This window comes from Anolis sagrei, chromosome Y (assembly GCF_037176765.1).
Source record: "Anolis sagrei isolate rAnoSag1 chromosome Y, rAnoSag1.mat, whole genome shotgun sequence".
Taxonomy (NCBI): Eukaryota; Metazoa; Chordata; class Lepidosauria; order Squamata; family Dactyloidae; genus Anolis; species Anolis sagrei.
In genome coordinates this window covers 23,930,120-23,951,803 of record NC_090035.1, presented here as the reverse complement: position 1 = coordinate 23,951,803, position 21,684 = coordinate 23,930,120, and the positions used below count along the sequence as shown (strand labels likewise).

The 21,684-nt window shown below is 45.7% G+C and overlaps 2 protein-coding genes across 11 annotated transcripts in view; one reads left to right on the top strand and one right to left on the bottom strand.

The window, feature by feature from the left end:
- The window catches only part of LOC137095688 (trinucleotide repeat-containing gene 6A protein-like), a 42,397-nt gene extending 31,196 nt beyond the window's left edge, over window positions 1-11,201 (top strand). For 4 of the 6 annotated variants that reach the window (XM_067462480.1, XM_067462478.1, XM_067462477.1 and 1 more), the window contains 9 exons: window positions 1,212-1,404; window positions 2,564-2,698; window positions 4,740-4,898; window positions 5,467-5,607; window positions 5,748-5,858; window positions 5,971-6,222; window positions 7,165-7,232; window positions 7,549-7,688; window positions 8,954-11,201. In XM_067462480.1, coding sequence (XP_067318581.1) covers window positions 1,212-1,404; window positions 2,564-2,698; window positions 4,740-4,898; window positions 5,467-5,607; window positions 5,748-5,858; window positions 5,971-6,222; window positions 7,165-7,232; window positions 7,549-7,688; window positions 8,954-9,323 — 1,569 coding nt within the window. In that variant the 3' untranslated portion in view covers window positions 9,324-11,201. The other 2 variants (XM_067462479.1, XM_067462481.1) reach the window with 2 other exon arrangements.
- Window positions 11,202-11,660: 459 nt separating this feature from the next.
- The window catches only part of LOC137095152 (uncharacterized), a 30,618-nt gene continuing 20,594 nt past the window's right edge, over window positions 11,661-21,684 (bottom strand). For 4 of the 5 annotated variants that reach the window (XM_067461465.1, XM_067461467.1, XM_067461468.1 and 1 more), the window contains 7 exons: window positions 20,601-20,713; window positions 17,758-17,906; window positions 15,660-15,831; window positions 14,267-14,458; window positions 13,134-13,364; window positions 12,434-12,590; window positions 11,661-12,065 (listed from right to left, as the gene is read on the bottom strand). In XM_067461465.1, the coding sequence (XP_067317566.1) occupies window positions 11,991-12,065; window positions 12,434-12,590; window positions 13,134-13,364; window positions 14,267-14,458; window positions 15,660-15,831; window positions 17,758-17,906; window positions 20,601-20,713 (1,089 nt within the window). In that variant the 3' untranslated portion in view covers window positions 11,661-11,990. The remainder of the gene's footprint in view (window positions 12,066-12,433; window positions 12,591-13,133; window positions 13,365-14,266; window positions 14,459-15,659; window positions 15,832-17,757; window positions 17,907-20,600; window positions 20,714-21,684) is intronic. The other variant, XM_067461466.1, reaches the window with a different exon arrangement.

Genomic DNA, 21,684 nt, shown 5'->3' with positions numbered 1-21,684 from the left:
CATAGTAACTTGAGTGTTGGCCTAAGATATTGGTTTTATCTCTCTTGTCTAAACCTCGTTGATGGCGAGCTGCGAGGAAAGAAGGGCAATAAATCCATATATGATTGTTATTTATTTATTTCTACCTAATTTCCTTCCCTGTAGGAACTCAAGGTGGATAATAACCAGGCAATCTAGTAACAATTTAAAACAAAGCAGTGCGTTATTTAAAAAAAAATATCAATCACAATGTAATATTAGCATGTGGATATAAAATTAGAACACAATTAAAACACAATGGGGATTGAGGATTTAGTCTAAACAAAGAAGCTCTGTGGGGTCCTAAATTATCTATTCCTCAATTCACTCAGCACCGAAAGGGAGCAGATGCTGACTTGGCAGAAACACAGGAAAGAAGGGTCTCTAGATGGACTGCAAAGTGTAATGGAAGCTCCTCCTTTGAGGAATTTGAAGCAGAGGCTGGGTAGCCATCTGTTGGGAGGGCTTGGATTGTGCTTTTTTGCATGAAGGCAGATGAGGTTTGAACTGGATGACCCTTGCGGGGAGGGTCCCTTCTGATTCAAGTTCTGTTTCTCCATGAGGCTGGATGGGCATCTGTCAGGAAGGCGTTGATTGTGCCTTCCTTCCTGCCAGTAGGGGGTTGGACTGGATGGCCTCTTCCAACTATAGGACTATTCCATTTTCTGTGAGTTCATGTCTATGAGGCTGCGTGGCCATCTGTCTGGGAGGGATTGGATAGTGTCCTTCCTCTAAGACTGTAGGACAGGCTTTCACAACACCCTGCAGGTGTTTTAGAGATCGGCTCCCAGAATTCCTTGCAATCAGACAAGCTGGCTTTGGTTTCTGCGAGTTGGAGGCCAGAACAGCTGGAGGGTTGCAGGTTGTTCAAGACTGCTCTAGGGTTTGATTCTCTTCTGCTTGCCCATGGGAATCCCCTAAGTGCTCTTGGGAAACTCCTTAAACTCTCAGCCTGAAAGGGATTCAAGGGTGGCAAACCACCTCTAAAGAAACCCTGCCAAAAAATCCCAAGGAGAGGGTTGCCAGGAGTTGGAGGCACATCACAATAGCAATAGGATTACTGTGAATTTGAAGGCACTGTAGCAATTTGATTTGGGACTAGATTTCAGCCCCTTTGGTGTCATTTAGTGCAGAAGAGGAGGAGCTCAGGACCGCTGCCTCATTCTTCTTGGCTGTTCCCTTTCTCTCTAAAGAGCTGCTACCTCAATATGCAGCAGCAGCAGATGATGCAACAGCCTTGTCCACTTGATCCAAATCTGCTCCTGAAACAGCAGCAGCTTCATTCGACGGCAATGAAGTCCTTCCTGGAAAGCGTGGTGCCTCACGGCAATGCAGAGCTGCAGAAAGGTTCCTTGCAGATGAGCGCGTTTAGCAACTTCCCCATAGGTAGGTGTCCCCTCCTTTCTCTGCCCTGCTCTTTGGGGGTGGAGTAGCCCCTTGGCCTCAAGGGACAAAGGTGCTCCTGGCCCTTTGGCTTTGTGTGCTGGCTCAGAAGGACATCGCTTTGGTTGCCTAAATGGAACATATGTTTACATATTGTATTTCTTCCATTCCAAAACTCACTTTTATCCCTACATAAACATCTCCAAAAATGGTGTGCATCTGATAATCACAGTTGCATCTTAGGTATACTTGTTGGTTCTGGTGATCATAAAATTAAGATACACCTTACAATCTATGGCATCTTAGAATGAAAGAAATACAGGTATTATTGTGTGTCCCCCTTTTTCCCCTTCTTCTGTAGGTCATTCTTAACCACTATGAATCTGTTTCTTTTCCATTTCCATTTGCAAGGAATGTCTGCGGGATCAGGTTTTGTGCCTGATTCCTGTTGTTTGAAGGGAGCCAGAAGCAACGCCTAACTATTTATTTACTTACTTACTTACTTACTTACTTACAGTATTTATATTCCTCCTTTCTCACCTCGCAGGGGACTTAGGGCGGATTCCAATGCACATATAAATGGCAAACATTCAGTGCCATTTAGACATACAGCATATATAGACAGGCACAGAGGCAATTTAGCATTCCAGCTTCATGCAGGAATGTTCAATTCTGGCCACCGAGGGAGCTTCAACATCCATTTGTGACACCGAGTCCTTGATGGAGTACTTCCTCAATCTTATGCATGGAGTCGTAAATGAAATTAGCGTCCCTGCATAAAGCGGTACCTAAATTTCCTACTTGGGAAATGCAACTGTCTTTCAGGCTGCATAGGTCTACAGCAAGCTAGACCATTAATAGTCGGTGCTTATTCCTATCTGGGCTAGCTTCGAATGCATGACCTCTCAGTTAGTAGTAATTTAATGCAGCTGGCTACTAACTAGCTGCGTCACAGTCCAGTCTAAGGGGGTTGGCTGAATGCCAACCCCCTGTAATGTCCAAAGCACCTTGAAATATTCCTCTTTCGCAGTTGAGGGAGGAATAGCGATGCCTAGTTCTAAAGTCGACTTCTTCTTAAGCTCAGCTTCATGGCTGCAAAGCCAGGAAATTCAAGTGGCAAGTTCACCGCCTTGAACTTGTAACCAGAACCTCTCTGTTGCAGGATCAAACTCAAACTTGAATGTAAATATGGACATGGGCAACATAAAGGAGCCGCAGTCCCGACTGAGAAAATGGACGACCGTGGACAGTGTTTCCACAAATGTGTCACCGTTGGATCAAAACGCCAGCAAAAACGGTAAGATATATAAAGGCTTTGGATTGAGAGAACACCTCCCCCACCTTCCTCTCCACACACACACACCACCATTGCCTTGGCGGCCTTTTGGGGCTTGTTCTTATCGAATGGAGAGAATGTCATTGACGGGGTTTGGAGCAGGAGCGCTGGGTTCTGGAGATTAACCAGTAAGCTTTTTATGCCCAGCAGATTTTGAAAATTGACTTAAAGTACTGTATACAAATCTTTGCAGTGTTTGGAAGGCGGCATATTTGGGATGCTTGTACTAAAAGTATCAGTGGATGAAGTAATCAGGCTTCACAGGAAAGTCATGGTGTGCAGCTGCCAGAGGAGAAGGAAGCACATGACAGAAGAGGATTAAGGGGTACTAAGGGGGGGGGGAGGCTTTCAGCAACAAAATACAGCCCTGCAGGAAGCCAGGGCTCTTTCCCTGAAGCTGGAAGGGAGTGTTGGGCAGGAGGGACCTGTTTCCTGCCAAAACCATGCCACACAAACGTTGAAGACCATCTGTAGGGTGATGTTTGATGGAAGGTTGCAGTTCACTGCTAGGCTTGTTTCTGCAGGATAATGGTGGTGGTGATGATGATGATGATGATGATGATGATATAATAATAATAATAATAATAATAATAATAATAATAATAGGGTTTATTGCATGCCTCCCTATGATGCCTTATAACATGATTAAAGCAGACACATGCCGTGGAGGCCCATCCCTCACTGCCTCTCATGTATTTTCCTCTCCCGCTCCTACTTTTTTCAATTGATAATTTTTATTCAGAATACATTAATACAAAATCCGCAAACAGTTCTAAAGAGCAAGAATACAAGCCATAAGCCAAAATAAAAAGCCAAAAAATGTTGGAAATATATTTTCCTAATGTTAAAAAGGCCACTACTTCTACGACCCCTCCCTAAGTCTAAGGGCTTTTGCATTCTCTGCCTGGTGGTTTTGATTTCCTCAATTTTTCACTAAATTCATCAATAAATACATGATGACACTCTTCGAATTCCAAAAACCAATGATGGAGATTTGAGCCCCACCTTTGCTAAAGAAATTACATTTACATAGGGCCCGGTCTTCCTTGAAATCGAGTAGAGATTTCTTCTTAACCAACGTTGTGGCTTTGTCCATTTCTGCTAGAAAGCCAGTCTCCTTGCGTTGAGGCTGTCAGTTCTTTCCATCTTTGAGCACAGATAACCCTTGTTGCCATTGTCAAATTTAGCATTGGCCTTCCATATTTTCTCTTGAGTTGATCATTTAGCATCCCTAGCAAATCAAGTTCGGGTTTCATCTCAAATTTAATAATTTATTTTGGAATCAGATGTATTTCTGGAAAAGAGACTCTCCTGCTTCTTCTGTTAGCATAGAAAACTCATAGCAGAGGGATTGTGAGATGCCACTTTATCAGTCAGATAGTTCTTTTAATTAACATTTAAGTAAAGGTAAAGGTTTCCTCTGACATTAAATCTAGTCATGTCCGACTCTGGGGGTTGGTGCTCATCTCCATTTCTAAGTTGAAGAGCTGGCGTTGTCCATAGGCACCTCCAAGGTCATGAGTCCAGCATGACTGCATGAAGTGTTGTTACCTTCCTGCAGAAGCAATACCTATTGATCTACTCATATTTGCATGTTTTTGTACTGCTAGGATGGCAGAAGCTGAGGCGAATAGCAGGAGATCACCCTGCTTCCCGGATTTGAACCGCCAACCTTTTGGTCAGCAGGTTCAGTAGCTCAATGGTTTAACCCACTGCTCCACCAGGGCTAATTAAACTTAATTTAATTCAAGGAACTCCCTGATGGATAGAGTAGAGAACAGGGGTGCCTAACGCCAGCTATCCTAACCTCATTCTAAGACCAGAAAAATTGAGGCAAATGGGGTGGGAAATCTAAGGATATCAGTCTTGCGTCACAACCCAAGAGGGGTAAGGCGGAGGATAGGCTTTCCCTTCAAGGCTTGCTTGATCCCTCTCCTTTCCCATTGTGGCAGCACCATTCCTTGTGTAGAACCTTGCTGAATCCCAACCGCTTCCCTTCCAGGTGCTATTTCAGGTGGCTTCAGGCTGGAGGAAGCGTCCTTTGTCCCCTACGACTTCATGAACGGCAGCAACTCTCTGGCCAGCCCCCCGGGGCCCATTGGGGAGGGCTGGTCCCGCGCCAAATCACCCAGCGGTTCCAGCAGCGTCAACTGGCCACCAGGTGAGCCCCTTCCTGCCAAACGCAGCCACTTGGCATGGGACTTTTGGGCCTGAGAACCCAGCACTAAGGCGGGGATATGGCCCCATTCATAGGAATTCTTCACAAGCATGGTCCGAGGGAGGGGTTGTTGGGTAATTTCATAAAGGAAAAAAGCCTTTTAAAAGGTACAGCAGCAGTTTTAGCAGATTAGAAGCTTCTTGAGCATAGCAAATGAGCTTCAGCAATTACAGGAGCGGAGTCAACCTTTAAATGTTACAAAAGACTTGATAACAACAACAGCAGCAGCAACTTTATTCTTAAACCCTGTCACCATCTCCCCAAAGGGACTCGGAGTGGCTTACATATGGGACAGAATGTCCACAAGACAAAAGCAAAACAATCCATTAAAATAAAAGCACATTAAAGTAAAATATTACAATCCAGATAAAAACACAATTAAATAAAACATAAGAAAATGAAACAGCAGCATTGAAACTCAATTTCTTTATCGGAAAGTTAGGTTCTGTCTGTTTGGAGACATCTCTCTCCATTCTCACACGAGACATACATAACTCTTCCTCCTTTCCAGAGTTCCGCCCCGGTGAGCCCTGGAAAGGCTACCCAAACATCGACCCAGAAACTGACCCTTACATCACTCCCGGCAGCGTCACCAACAATCTGTCAATCAACACTGTGCGGGAGGCGGACCACCTCAGGGACAGGAATGGTGGTGGGTCAGCCTGGGATGGAGGGAAGGGGAGGGCAGGTCTAACTCACCCAGGGGTCTTATTGCTATGAGCGGAGGATGACCCTGCATTGGGAAGACCCAATACGACATCCTAGAAACGAATCTGTCTCCTGTCCCCGCAGGGTCATCCTCATCTCTGAACACCGCGCTGCCTTCAACTAGTGCCTGGTCATCCATTCGTGCCTCCAACTACAACGTTTCCCTCAGCAGCACAGCACAAAGCACTTCTTCAGGTGCGGATGGGGCTGAGAGCTCTTCCCAAACGAGGCTTGTGTTACCTGGAGGAAGGGTTGCCCTGCACTGCAGCCCCTCCCTCACTTCAGGCCCCCTCTTCCCTCCCTGCAGCCCGAAACAGTGATTCCTCCAAACCGACGTGGTCCACGGCCTCTGCAAATGGCAGCAGCAGCAGTACCTCTCTGGCCCATGAGCTGTGGAAGGTGCCCCTGCCTCCCAAAAGTGTTGCAGCCCCCTCTCGGCCTCCGCCGGGGCTGACCGGCCAGAAGGGGCCCCTCTCCTCCTGGGAGAACCCCCTGCAGCGCTTTGGAGGAGGAGGAGGAGGTGCAGGGTGGAGCACCTCAGAGGGCAGATACACCCCCGGTGAGAAAGAGAACAGCAGAAGGAGGGAAAGGGAAGGGAAGGGGAAGGGAAGAGGGGAAGAAATGAATGGACGGAAGGAAAGAGGGGGAGAAATAAATAGATGAAAAAAAGGAAAGGAAAGAGGGGGAGAAATAAATGGACAGAAGGAAGGGAAGGAAAGGGGAGAAATAAATAGATAAAAGGAAGGGAAGGTAAAGAGGATAAGTAAATGGACAGAAGGAAGGAAAGGAAAGGGGGAAGAAATAGATAGAAGGAAAGAAAGGAAAGGAAAGAGGGGAAGAAATAAATGGACAGAGGGAAGGGAAGGAGGGGGAGAAATAAATAGAAGGAAAGGAAAGGGGAGAATTAAATGGATAAAAGAAAGGAAAGGAAAGGGGAGAAATAAATGGGCAGAAGGAAGGAAAGGGAAGAGGGGGAGAAACATAAAAGGAAGGAAAGGAAAAGGGGAGAAATAAATGGACAGAAGGAAGGGAAGGAAAGGGGGAGGAATAAATAGAAGAAAGGAAAGGGGGGAAAGAAAGGAAAGAGGGGAGAAATAAATGGATGGAAAGGAAGGGAAGAAGAGAAAGGAAAGGGGAAAAGAAAGGAGAGAAATAAAGGGAAGGGAAAGGAATAAATGGAGGAAGGGAAGGAAGAAGAAATAAATGGAGGGAGAGATTAAAGAAAAGAAGAAATTGAGGGAGTAAAGGAAAACAGGAAGAAGATCAAAATAAATGGAGGGAGGGTGTCATTTTTCACCTCTCGAAGCCTCCCAAGTCTGCAGTTCAGTCATCAAATGGGGCACAGGGACTATTCCCTCCCTCCCAAATTAGAACAGGACTTTTGATGCATCTCGATCTTTTTTGTGTTCCCCCATTGGGGTCCTGGGAAGATGACATCCCACCAGACTTTCAGGTGAGATGGGCCTGCCTTCTTCACTCTCTTCTCTCCTCTGTCCTGCAGGTTCAGCTTGGGGCGAGAGCTCAGGGAGAATCACCAACTGTCTTGTCCTGAAAAACCTCACGCCACAGGTGAGATTTCTTAATTTACATTTTATTACTATTTGTGTTTTCTTATTTTTTTTCTGTGCTTCTAATAGATGCATTTTAAAGGACCCTTTGTTTTATCTGCATATTTAACTTGAAGCAGCCAGCCTTTGGTCAAAGAAAATGTAGTATAATGCCAAGTTTGTTTTTTATACATTATAACTGTATTTTCAATTTGCTTCTGACAGGATGGCTAAATAAAAATTTAACTATACTGTACCCTGTTGCCTCAAGCTGTGAAGAGGAGTAGGTAACGATTATGATCATTCCCACCCCTCACCCCCCTCCACCCCACCCCCAGATTGATGGCTCCACCCTGCGGACGCTGTGCATGCAGCACGGGCCGCTGAAAACATTCCACCTGAACCTCCCACACGGAAATGCTTTGGTCCGCTACAGTTCAAAGGAAGAGGTGATGAAGGCACAAACGTCCCTCCACATGTAAGTGCAGCCGGCAGAGGAACCCAGTGATGCCTGGGTTAGGTCTTTACTAATGGTAAATTTTAAACATAGTCATTGTTTGGTTTTATGGTTATTGGCTCTCTGGTTGCAGGGTGGACTATAACTCTCATCCTGGATTCAACCCTAAAGCCCCTCCAGTATTTTAAGTTGATCATGATGGGGATGTGTGCCACATTTGGTCTGGATTCATTGTTGGAGTCACGGGACTCTCTGGAAGTGAGAGTCATCTTGGAAAATACATAGAAACATAGATAGATAGATAGATAGACAGACAGACAGACAGACAGACAGACAGACAGTAGGATGGATAGTATCTAATTTGGCTTTTATATACATAGATGGATACAAACAGAGAGAGAGAGATGGAGAAATAGATGGATATAAACTAGATAGATAGATAGATAGATGATAGATAGATAGATAGATAGATACAAACATGGATAGATGGCTAGATAGTCAGAAAGACAGAGACTAACTTGGATGGATGGATGGATGGATGGATGGGTGGGTGGGTGGGTGGGTGGGTGGATGGATGGATATCTGCTTTGACTTTTTATTATATACATAGATGGATAGGGAGGTAGGTAGATTGATGCAAACATAGACAGACAGACAGACACATAGATTGATAGCTATGTGACTTTTTATTATATACATAGATGGATACAAACATGGATGGATGGATGGATGGATGGATGGTGAGATAGATACAGACAGACAGATAGACTTTTTATTATATACATAGATGGATACAAACTAAATGGATGGATTGTTACAAACATGGATAGATGGCTAGTCAGCCAGACAGACACTAACATGGATGGATAGATACTTGCTTTGAGTTTTTATTATAGACATAGATAGATGGATACAAACATAGACAGACCCAAACAAACCTACATTGCAATGCAATAGACCAACACAGAATTAGGTAAGTTTGAAATACGGAATGACTTAGATGATGCTATTGGAAAATGGGATTAACAGGAAGACATTGGTTATTATATGTTTTTAATGGTTTTTATATTGTTTTTATAATGTTTTAAATGTTTTAATTGTATACTATGGACTGTTATGGCATCAAATTGCTACCCATTTGTCACCTTCAGGCTTGAGAAAGGTGGGATAAAAATACCATAAATAAATAAATGAATGAATTAATGAATGAATAAATAATACATTGACATTTTATTATATAGATAGATTGATGGTGGTGGTGGTGATTTTCTTCTCCCTCGTGACAGGTGTGTCCTGGGCAACACGACCATCCTGGCGGAGTTTGCCAGCGAGGAGGAGATCAGCCGCTTCTTTGCACAAGGCCCCTCCCTGGGCTCCTCCCCGGCCTGGCCCCCCCAGGGCCACTTGGGGGCCTCCTCCGGGGACAATGGTGCCAGCCACGCCTTTCCCGGCCGCAGCGACACCTCCACTCACTGGAACGGGGCTGGGGACCTGCATGGCGGGGCTGGCAGCAGTAGCAACAGCAGCAGTGTTGGGAGCTCCTCGCTGGGGGGACGGCTGAGCTACTCCTCTGGCCTGTGGGGCTCCCTGGGGGGTGGGGGGAGGGCCCGGGCCCTGATGGGCGGCCCCTCCTCGGCTCTCAGCGCCTTCCTCTAAGCCGACCATTTCGGGGTCACGGCGGCAGCAACAGGGGAATCCATGTGAGGAGTGGGCCTTCCGCCCCTTCCTCTCTTTTCAGCCCTAGACGGTGACCTCAAAGCGGCACTGAAGTGGACCCCCCACAATTGGGCTCCCTGTGGAAGTAGTTACGCCGCTGCGCACATTTCCCCCTTTTCCTCCCCCAAAACAGTCTGAAATACTTGAATCACGCAGGCCAAGACGAATATATATATATAGGTATATATATAGGTAGGTAGATACATAAAAATGTGAAAAGCGTCAATAGATTTACACTTCCAAGGTTCGAGTGCTATCTGGAAGAAAAGAAAAGCAGGCAGGCAGACAACCCAACGCAGAACCCATTTTCATGTCTTAGCTTGGTTGTTGTTGCTTTTCTGGGGAGGGGGGTGTTACTTGGAGCTTTTCTTTCAAAGCTTTTGCACAGACCTTGCAATATTAGTGGAGGAGGGAGCGGCGGTTTGTCGGTGCCAAACAATTGAGCAAAAGGCAACGGCGGCGATAAGATGACAGATGAGAGGAAGAGGCGCAAAAGCATGAGTTGCATCTGCCTCTTTTTTTTTTTTTTTTTCAGAAAGGAACTTTTAAAAAAACCACACAAAACAGAACAGTTTGTGAAACCGTGCGCACAGCAATTTGGGTCCTGCACTTTCCAAAAGGCTTTGGGGTTGTTTCCTTAAAAGAGAAATATGGGGAGGAGGGAGGCTCCTCTCTTTCAGGGGGCACTGCCTTGTTTACAAACATTTGTGTTCCTTTTCCTTTCCACATTTACTCTTCTCCTCCTCCTCTCCCCCAATCCTTTTTTCACGGAACGATTTCTAAACCAATGCAGACGGTAAAAGGTTGATATATAAACCCTTTTCCCAATTCCAACAGACCTCACCTCTGAGGAGAAATGCCTCTAGAACATGGCCATATAGCCTGAAAAACCCACAAGAACCTGGTAAAAGGTTGCTTTCTATCTCTAGGAAACTTCTCAAGCAGTGTTTGGCCATGTTCCCCTTTGTGTTGGTGGTGTTGTCGTTTCTGTTTGTTCCCTTCTAAGGCCTGCCTCCTAAATCTTTAATGAGCATGGCTCTCAGGAAAATGAGCAAACAAGCCAACCAAGGTCCCCAGGAAAGCTCCTCTGTGTTCCTTATAGAATAATAATGATAATGACTTTTTAAAGCACTGATTCCTACTTTGCTGTGTGAAACTTCTGCCAAAAATTGCTTCCAATTGCTGATGGGTGCCTCTCTGTGCATTCCCAGATCTCGAGGGGCTTGGTTCTCGACCTTTAACCTCGCCATGTTTGCAGAGCCCCCCCCCCAAAAAAATACCCCTTTATTCCTCGCTTTTCCTTTGCTTTGTGACTGTGTTCCATGTTTTAACCTTTAAAAGCAGAAGTTTTAACTATGCAGACTGTAGCCAAGGTCTTGGATTTACAGAAACTTTGTTGTATACGTTTCAAATGTCAAAAAGTTCTCGCCAGTAACTTTTCTCGTGAAAGTGTTATTCGAATCATCTTACCACTTTTATTGTTTTATTCCTTACCTTCTTTTTGTTTTGTTTTGTTTTTGGGGTGCCACAAATGGTATTATGATGACGATGAAGCTCGTTTAGTCCGAGGACGGATGACTAAACAAGGATAAAAAAAAGAAAAACAACGAACCTTTTTTAAACTGCCGAAAGACGCTCTCATTTCATTGCCTTGATTCTAACTGTTGTGTCCAGAAGATGCAAAAGTCACCCGTGGCTTTTTTTAACTGTTTACAAATAGAGTGTGATTGTAAAATGTACAGTTCGAGTTGTGGTTCCAAATGATGACGTTTCTCCAGATATTAATAAATCATGACATGTTTTTTCCTTCCTTTGTGACTGCTTGTTCTCAGTGTCATTTGTGGGGTTCACAGGGCTCTCTACATAAAGTGGACTACAACAACTATCATCTTCTGTCAATGTCCCCAGACCCCTCCAGTAATTTTAAGTTGGCCATAGTGAGCCTGTATGCCAGATCTGGTCCAGATTCATTGTTTGTGGGAATCACAAGGCTCTCTGGATGCAGGTGGGCTATAACTCCCATAATCCTGTATTGGTGCTCTGTGGCTGGGTGGAGTATAACTCCCATCATCCCATATTGGCGCTCTGTGGCTGGGTGGACTACAACTCCCATCATCCCAGGTCACCCCCCCCCCCCCCAAAAAAAAAAACCAACCCCAATACTATTCAATGTGCTTTTGGGTTTCTTCCCAACATACATTTGTCTTAATTTCGTTGTTCTTTTCTTCACCCCAAAAAAGTCCACTTGAAAATACAAAGCAACACTTTACACAGAAGTATAATATGATTTTTTGGAAAAAGGATTGCCCTTTAATATACCTCAATCACAGCTTTACTTTAATACACAACAATAATACTATCCGGTTTCCTCATTCTCTGGGCATACTCCCTTCCTGCAGAGTCTGGCTCTTTAGCTTTATTGGGTGAAAGATCCCATCTTCCTTTATGGTCACCAAGCTGAGCACCGCCAGAGACCTTTGCCAGCCAGGTTGACCCTTTGGCCTTTGACATCTGGAGACCCACAGCTGCAGACTGCACAGGCTGAGGTTAGAGTTTTGCTACCGTTGAAGATCTGTTCTTTGAAAACCACACTTTGACCCACAGGATTCAGGCCGTCCAGCTTCTCTCCAGGCTGACCAGCTCCATCTCTTCGCAGCAGGAAAGGGGCCGTGGAGACTTTGGCTGCCAGTAGAATGGAAGAAAAAGAGAAAGGTGGGGATGTTCAGCCTTTCCTGCGGCTCAAAAGGATCCTCAAACACCTTCTCAAAGGAAGGTGGTTCAGGGCAATAAAAGGGACTGCAAGGGATGCCCTGAACAAGGGCATCCAGTCCAAGGAAAAGAGGGTCCCTTTGGAATATATAAATAGATATATATATATTCTGCCCTTTTCACCCCGCAGGGGACTTGGGGTGGAGCACAACATATATACGGCAAACATTCAATGCCGGGACATAAAACCATAAATATATACAAATATTTTTGTATTTTATATTATGGTCGATGACCTGCACCAAAATCCATTTGGATAAAAGCACCTTGGCCTTTCTTACCGCTGGCTCCCTGTTTGACCCCTGTTTGAGTCCATGGAAGGGGCTCCACTGGATGGGCTCCAAGGGCCAGCTGCAGATGGAGACCTCGCTGGCCTTCCCCGAGTCGATCATGGGATCATTGGCACCAAGAGAGCTCTCCTCCCAATGCAAAGCGGAACTGGAAAAGCGGGGGAGAGGGAAGGAGACCCCAAAATGAACCACAAAGGGGGGCAGGGGTTGTGGTGCTAACATTAGAAGGGATACACAAAAGGCATCCAGTCCAACCCAGTTCTACTTCAGGCATAACCCAATCCTTCCTGACAGTCATCCTACTTAAAAAGCCTCAAGGAAAGAGACTCCACCAGACGCTAAGATGGCATATACTAACTCTCAAACAGCTTTTAGCACCAGAAAGTTCTTCCTAATGTTTACATGGATTTGGCTATCCATTGGCAGGGATGGGTGGCATGGTCCCTCCAGGAGGGACAATTCGAAGGATGTATCTACACTAGAATTGGTGCAGTTTGGTGCCACTTTGACTACCAAGGCTCATTGCTAAAGACAGTTGCAGAGAAGGAAAAAGGCCTTGCAAAGCTGCACCGCCAAGGATCCCATTACATTGAAAGTGGCATCAAACTGCAGTTCACCAAGCAGTTGATGTTTTGGACAGAAAGCTTGGCATGCTTTGGACCTTTGCAGCCCCAACTGCGAGGCCAGTTACCTGGGTTGCCCCACGGAGCCAAGATGGAGGTTGCTGTGAATGGGGTTTCCATAGCCACCGGAGGCCAGGGGCTCCTCTTGAGTGCCATAGCAGCCGGTGTCCAGAATCTGCAAGTGGAGCAACTCCTCAGAGTTGCTGAAGGCCAGGTTGTCCAAGGAACTAGCTGAGGCCAGCCACGGTTTGGACCAGTAGTGTGCCGAGACATCATCCAGGCGGCAGAAGCGCCGGTAGCTGCAACAGGAGCACAAGGGATGACAGCTAGCCAGGAAGACCCCAATGATCTGACTATGGGGATGGGGGCAGGAATTGGGAAGGGCCACTTTAGGGGTCATAGTCAGAGACCGTAGGGAAGGAAACACTCTGGAAATTATGTTTCCAAGGTCTTCAAAGAAAGGACCTAACTTCTAAATAAAGGTTTCCAGACCCAGACCTGCCTAAGTGAGAACTCCAGGCCTGATATCATTCCTTCCTTCCTTTTTTCTTTCCATCTTCAAGGCAGTACAGGCCCACATCATCCTTTCCATCCTTTCATCATGAAAGCAGCACATGCTCACATCCCCCTTTTCTTCCTTCCACCATGAGGGCACATCCTTTCTTCCTTCTTTCCATCCATCCATACATCATGAAAGGAGCACAGGCCCACCCCACCCCTCCCTCCCTCCCTCCCTCCTTCCTTCCTTTCTGAAGGCAGCACAGGCTCACATCCTTTCCTTCCATCATGAAGGCGGTGCAGGCTCACAACATTTCTTCCTTACTTTCTTCTTTCCATCATGACAGCGGCGCGGGCCCACATCCTCCTTTTTTTCTTTCCTTCCACCATGAAGGTAGCTTGGGCCCACATCCATCCATCCATCCATCCATCCATCCATCCATCCATCCATCATGCAAGCAACACAGCCCTCCCTCCTTTCCTTCCTTCCTTCCTTCCTTCCTTCCTTCCTTCTTTCCATCATGAACGTGGTTCAGGCTCACATCCTCCTTTTCTTTCCTTCCTTTCTTCCTTCTTTCCTGGTGGCAGGTGGGCTGAGAAAGTTCAGAGATGACCCTGGAATGCAGCCAGGAGCCGTCTGGAGTGGAGGGAGATGCCCCTCGGAGGGCTTTTTAAGGGTCTCCTCACCCAGCTTTGCACTCACCTGCTCTTGGTCTGGTCGGCTCTAGCCTCCAGCAACAGCAGCCGGACCCTGCGGATGACCAAGCCAGCCACGGCCAGGCCAAGTGCCACTAGGCTGAGCAGAAGGCCACAGGCCACACCCAGGACACTCTGCTGGGTCACGCGGAAGTCACAGCGGAGGCCCAGGAACCAGAAGTCACTGCCCACAGGGCACCTGCCAGACCAGAGAGAGGACAGGCAGATGTAGGCCGCAGAAAGGCCCCTGTGCAGTACGCCTTCCGATGCCCCAAGAGTCTTGGCCAGCAACTCCCAAAGTCTGGTCCCACTGGTGTTTTGGACTTCAGCCCCAGAAGCAATGGCCATTGTGGCTGCTGGGAGTTGGTTCAAAACCCCTGAAGGAGCAGAGTTGGGGAATCCACAGTCCCACTCCCCCAGCAGCTTCTAAAATACCGCACTTGATGTCTTTGTAGGGCAGGAAGCCTATTTTTAACCTTTTATTATTACCGTTTCCTCAAGTCTAAGATACACTTTCCTCCCTTATACTGTATAAACCTGTCTAAAAATGGGGCGCACCTTAGAATCACAAACGTATCTGATTTAATTATGTTGGTGGAGGTGGTGCTGAAATAAGGGGGCATCTTACAATCAATGGCATCTTACAGTTAAAGACATGCGGATTATTATTATTGTTTTGGTTTTGTGTGCTAAGCAGGACTGAGCCTGGCTGCTTCCCAAATGAAAGACTACAGGGAAAGCATTGGGGGAAGACTCCTGTCTATTATTATCATTAGTATTATGACCATGTCTCTTTCGATTTTGGTTTTGGATGCTGAGATAGATCTTCCTTCTCCCTAAATGGGAGTTTGCAAGTTATAATAGTTGCTATTATTATTATCATTATCATTATCATTATTACTATGTCTTTTTTGATCTTGGTTTTGGGTGCTAAGGTAGGTCTTCCTTCTCCCTCAATGGGAGACCCCAAGTTATAATAGTTGCTATTATTATTATTATTATTATCATCATCATTACTATGTCTTTTTCAATCTTTGTTTTGGGTGCTAAGCTCGGTCTTTCTGCTCCCTAAATGGAGACCCTAGGATATAATTATTGCTGTTGTTGTTATAACTACATTTCTTCCATTCTAAGACACACCTTTTTCTATATACACTTTTCAACAAATGGGGTGTGTCTTAGGATCACAGGTGCATCTTATGTATTTCTGTTGTTGGTCCTAAAATTGAGGTGCATCTTACAATGGAAGAAATGTGTTTTTAAAAAACTCAGTTTCTCTCTTCTTTTCTTCCTGCTTCTCCCTTTTCGCCTTTGGAGCCCCTTGCACTCCATTCAGTGCATCCCATCCTCTCTCTTTTTGGGGATCACTTTTGCTATCTCAGCCATTGAGATGCACTCACTGGCAGACGGGAGTCTGGTTGGCTGCATGGGTGCAGATACCCTGGTTCTTGCAATAGTCCCGGTGGCAGGCGGAGACGCAGGTGGCGCTGGCGAGGGCCCCTTCGGTGGTGGCGACGCATTCATAGCTCTCGCGGCAGGAGAAGAGCGTGGCACAGGGATCCAGATGCCTCTCTGTAGGAGGAGGATGAGATGAAGATGATCAAAGACCACAGGCGTAGAATGAATGCACTTTGCCTTGCTTCAGTGCTATGGAATCCTGGAGGCTGTAGTTTGACAAGGCCTTGGGCCTTCTCTCCTAAAGAATGCTGGTGCCTCATTAACTACAAATCCCAGGATTGCATAGCATTGAGACATGGCCATTAAATTAAAGGTGACGTCCCTCCAAGAGGAGCTCCTGAAGTAGCTTCCCCTTTGGCTTTGGTTCAGCACTAAGATGACTGTATGACGCGAGTCTAATGTGCACCCTCATTTTGCAGAGGTAATTTAGCCCCAAATGGTGAGCATTAGATTCAAGTAAATAGAATATCACATGGGTTTTAGTAGAAAATAGATGCATCTTGGAATTGAGGTTGTTTTATACAAATAATAATAATAATAATAATAATAATAATAATAATAATATCATAGTATCATAGAATCATGGAGCTGTAAGAGACCTCGTGGGACATCCTGTCCAACCCTCTGCCAAGAAGCAGGAAAATCACATTCAAAGCACCCACAACAGATGGCCATTCGGCCTCTGCTTAAAAGCCTCCAAAAAAGGAGCCTCCGCCACACTCTGGGACAGAGAGTTCCACTGCTGAACAGCTCTCTCTCACAGTTAGGAAATTCTTCTTAATGCTCAGGTGGAATCTCCTTTCCTGTAGTTTGAAACCATTGTTCCATGTTCTATTCTTCAGGGCAGCAGGAAACAAGCTTGCTCCCCCCTCACATATTTATACATGGCAACAATAATAATAATAACAAAATATTACTTGCTTGCTTTTTTGATGCAAGAAGGACTTTTCCCCCTTCTTTGTGGTAATGAAATTACTGTGCATTTCATACTTCATGGTGTTTTAGGGCATCGGCAAATGCACACATTCTTGTGCCTCCAATGTTAGTTAGCCCTGTTTCTGGGTATATTTGATTACTGCTGCTTCCCAAAAATGGCCCCTGTTTTCCCCCCATTGGCTCTAGTTTTTGAGAGACAGAAGATAAAGCATCTATTCATGATAACCCTATCTAAGAAACAAGAGCTGATGTGGTCTATCCAGTGCTGTAATCTGAATCGGCTTCCCAGAGAATCCCAGAAACAGGCCTAACAACCAAGAGACCAAGAAAAATATTTTTGGTTGGAAATATGACAATGCAGCCTGATACCCCCTGAACTGCCAATGGGTTCAAATGACAGGAAAAGAGATTCGTCCTGAACCTGAGAAAGAACTTCCTAACCACAAGAAGAACGGTTCAACAGAGAACTCTCTGCTTCAGAGACCAATGGCTTTAAACAGAAGCTGAATGGCCATCTGTTGGGCTGGTTTGGATTTTGCTTTCCCTGCCTAGCAGAAGGGGGGTGGATCAGATGACCCTGAGGATCACTTCCAAGTCTATGATTCTTTGGTTCTATTATTATTATTACTATTACTATTATTATTATTATTATTATTATTATTATTATTATTATGAGGCTGGATAGCCATCTGTCAGGAGTGCTTTGATTGTGTCTTCCTGCCTGGCAGAAGGGGGTTGGACTGGATGGCCTTTAGATGTCCCTTCTGACTCTAGGATTCTATGCCAGGGCTCAGTGCCTTGGAAGCCTGGGAGTTGTGGTTTTGCAAGGTCTTTAGCCTTCTTTTGTAAAGACCGGTGGTGCCTCACTCCTAGGATTTCCTCGCAATTAGTCATGGCGCTTTGAGGAGTCTCAAACTGCATTCGTTCTGCAATGCAGTTTAACCTACCATCCTCCAAACAGAGGGTTCAGCAGCCACTCATGTCACAGGCGCAAGGATGGACCCTTTGGGTGCTTGGCCACCTTCAGGTAGTCCTTTGGTGTCCTCCCTCCTCCCCTCCTATTTGCGCCCCTTCCGCTCAGGGTCCAGGCCCTCGCTTCCTGACCTTGTGTCCTTCTCCGCAGGAGGCTGGCGTTGCCCACCCAGAGCCCTGGGGGCAAGCGCTCTGAAAGGGCTGACCGGTCCAGGGCCACCCAGAGGCCCGGAGCCATGGCCAGGAAGATGGCATCAAACTCCACCACGACGCTCCCGGGGCTGCGGGGGAAGAAGGATGCGGTCAGCCATTGGTTTGTGTAAGGACAGTGACAGAGATGGGCACAAAGGCCCCAAAGAAGGATGGGAGAGGGAGGAAGGAGAGGAAGGGAATCAGGAAGGAAATAGGGAAGAAGAAGAAAGGAAGGAGAGGAGGAAGGAAATAGGGAGGGAGGGAAGGAAGGAAGGAGAGGGAAGGAGTGAGGAAATAGGAAGAAAATAAGGAGAAAGGGAGGGAAAGAAGAGAGGAAAGAAGAAGGAAGGAAAGGAAGGAGAGAGGGAAGGAAACGAGAGAGGGTGTGAGTGAGGAAAGGAGAAGAAAAAAAATTAGAAAGAAATAAGGAGGGGATAGGGAGGAAAGCACTGGGAAGAATAGGGTGCCTCTTGGAGTGGACAAAACATTGTTAAGGGTGGCCAAGGGAGAGGGGTCTCTCCCTGCAGAAGGTAAAGGTAAAGGTTTCCCCTGACATAAAGTCATGTCTGACTCGGGGGGGGGGGGGTAAACATCATCCCCCATTGTCCATAGACACCTCCAAAGTCATGTGGCTAGCATGACTGAATGGAGCACCGTTACTTTCCCACAGAAGCAGTACCTATTGATCTACTCACACTTGCAGGTTTTCAAACTGCTAGGTTGTCAGAAGCTAGGCCTAACAGCAGGAGCTCACCCCGCTCCCCAGATTCAAACCACCAACCTTTTGGTTGGTCAGCAAGTTCAGCAGCTCAGTGGTTTCACCCACTGCGCCATCAAAGGGGATTTCAGCAATTCATGTAACTCCAGCTAAAATGCCTCCTTTTAGGCTCCCATTTTCATTCTAGCAACCTGGTTCTATCAACCTGACATTGTACCCAACCAGATCCCAGCCATACATTTTTTGTGGGCAATACTCTGGCAAGACAGCCCCAATTCGATCCCCTTGAGCCCTGAAATCTAAGTATCCCACCTTGCAAACCGTTATCCGGGAAGTGGAGGGGGGGGGGGAGTAACTTCTTTGGAATTGAAGTTGCTAGTTTCAGAGGCGCCATGAATTCAGTGCACACAGACGAACAATAAATGCAACTCTTTAAATGCTGTAGCCAAACGTTTTCTTTCCTGCTTTCCCGAAACTCTAAATAAAAATAGACGAGAAAAGAGGAAGCCCAAACGTTTTGGCAAAATGTTTTTAAAGTACGTTCAACATTCTAATAAACAGATCCTGTAACTGAGAAATGCATTCAGATTTGTCAGGGGTCTTTTCACATGTCACAGTTAATATAATGTGATGATTCCACTTTATTCCTGGGGTTTATAGTTTGGGGTGCTCTAGAGCTCTCCAGCAGAGAATGATGTCTTCTCTACTAAAATTACAGAATTCCAGGGAATGTTGCTATGGGAGTTGAACTGGAATTAAAGTCCTTTATGTAACAGCGCTCAATGCAGTCATGCCTGCCACATGACCTTGGAGGTCTCTATGGACAATGGGGGGGTGATGGTCACCCCCCCCCCCCCCCCCCCCAGAGTCAGACAGTCAGACATAGGAATAGGAATACGGAATAATGGATGATGAGACTGGATTCTGATTTTACTGTTAAGGCGCTAATGATTGTTATACGGATGTCTAATGATTTATGTTACAATTGTTTTTAATTGCCTTATACTTGTCTCGCGATGTTTTGTATTGATGTTGTTCACCGCTTTGAGTCGCCTGAGGGCTGAGAAAAGTGGTATATAAATAAAGTGAATAAATAAATAATGACCTTGGGGGTGTCTACGGACAATGCCGGCTCTTCAGTTTAGAAATGGAGATGAGCACCAACCCCCAGAGTCGGACACGACTGGACTTAATGTTAGGGGAAAAGCTTTACCTTTACCTATGTGCATAATGTCAGAGTCCCAGGTCTGCACCAGAGGTGCGCTGCTTTGAATGTCGATTGAGAGAGGAAAGTGGGGTATAAATAGATAAATACATAATAATAATAATAATGCTAACAGCAGGCCCTGAGTGCAGAGGGGTCCCGCTTGGTTCACATCTCTCCCCAAAACACCCTTTTGCAAGACATTCATTGGGGTTCCCCAGTATCTCCTGCACACTCTGAGCTATGTTTTAACCTGCCAGATTATGCTTGCAACGCTCCTTCACCTGGAAGATAGAAGGTTCTGAAGTCTAGTAATAGAGGGAAAAAACAAGGTACCGTATTGTCTTCACTTCCAGCCACTGGAATCCAGGCAAAGAGGCCAAAAGAGGGGTCACTTGGAGAGGAAAGGGGGAAGAGAGTGAAAGAGAGGAACAGAAAAGAGGAGACCCCATTTCATTTCATTTTCTGTGGCCACCAAAGAGGATAGCTGTCCATTTTAGGGATATGATCGGCCTAAAAAGGAGAAACGTTTGGCCTGTCAGGTTTTTGTAGTCCAAGAGGTCTGGAGAGCCAAAGTCCCTTAAGGACCAAGTCTGTCCCCTCCATCGCAACAGGAACATGGGAGGCACTTCACTCCAAAGGAAGGAGCCGAAATGGCACAAAGTGACCATGGAGACAGAGTCATCCCATTATCCCTCCTTGCTTTTGGAGGCGATGCAAAGAAACGTATTTTGGTATCCAATGTGGAATCTAGAGGTGGGTGCCATTCAGTTCTTAAACCAGACCTCAGCTTGTTTCCAAAAATCTTTGAGACCATAAAGGATGCAAAACCAACCCTGCAAGGCAGGCCACAGCACTCACTGTTTCATTGACGCTGAGCACCAGATTCTGGTATTCAGGCGACTCTGGGTTTTGGAGACTCCTGGAAAAGTCCATGTCCAGGACAAGCTCACATGGGACGCGCAGGAGAGCAGCTGAAGAAGCAGAGAGAAGCGCCAAAAGTGGGAGAAAGGGGAGAAGAAAGGGATTACCTTCAAGTGGCTTCACTGATCGGGGCCTTCAAAGGGGCCATGGGTCCCTGGGGTTGGATACTAAATGTGTGGAAAATGGGACATGGGACATGGAACAGAGCATGCAGGGGCATCTCCAAAAGCTATTGGGGGGGGGGGGGAGAGAGAAGGGAAAATGCAGCCCTCCAGGTGGGTATTACTATTATCATTATTAATATTGTTATTAAAAACAATTCCAGGAATAATTGTGACTCTATGGGGATAAAGGATCAGAGGTATCATTGAGAAGGGCCAGTCCAAGCAGATGATAATGATAATTTTCGTATTGTTAACTGTTTTGAATCTCTTCAAAGATAGTAGCTGTATTGGATTGTTGTTACTATTATTCTTATTGATAATAATAACAACAATAATAACAACAACAAATAAGAATAATAAGAATAAACAACTATCTGACAAGAAAACTCTGGCATGGTCACAATATTGGATTGAGCAGGAAGATAGCAATAATAGTAATACTACTACTAATAATAATAATAATAATGATGATGATGCAAAGACTGGCACAAGCCAGTAAAGGTGGTTCCAGTGGTGATTGGCACACGGGGTGCAGTGTCTGAAGACCTTGGCCCTGCACTTAAACACAATTGGTGCTGACAAAATTACCATCTGCCAGCTGCAGAAGGCCACCTTACTGGGATCTGCACGCATTATTCGCCAATACATCACACAGTCCTAAAAACTTGGGAAGTGTCCGATGTGTGATACAATACAACAGCCAGCAGAGTGATCTTGTCTGCTGTGGACTCATCTTGTTGTGTTTCAAATAATAATAATAATAATAATAATAATAATAATAATAATAATAACAACAACAACAACAACAATGTGACAATTGAAAGAAGGGTGGTGCATCAATGGGGCAGATACATATC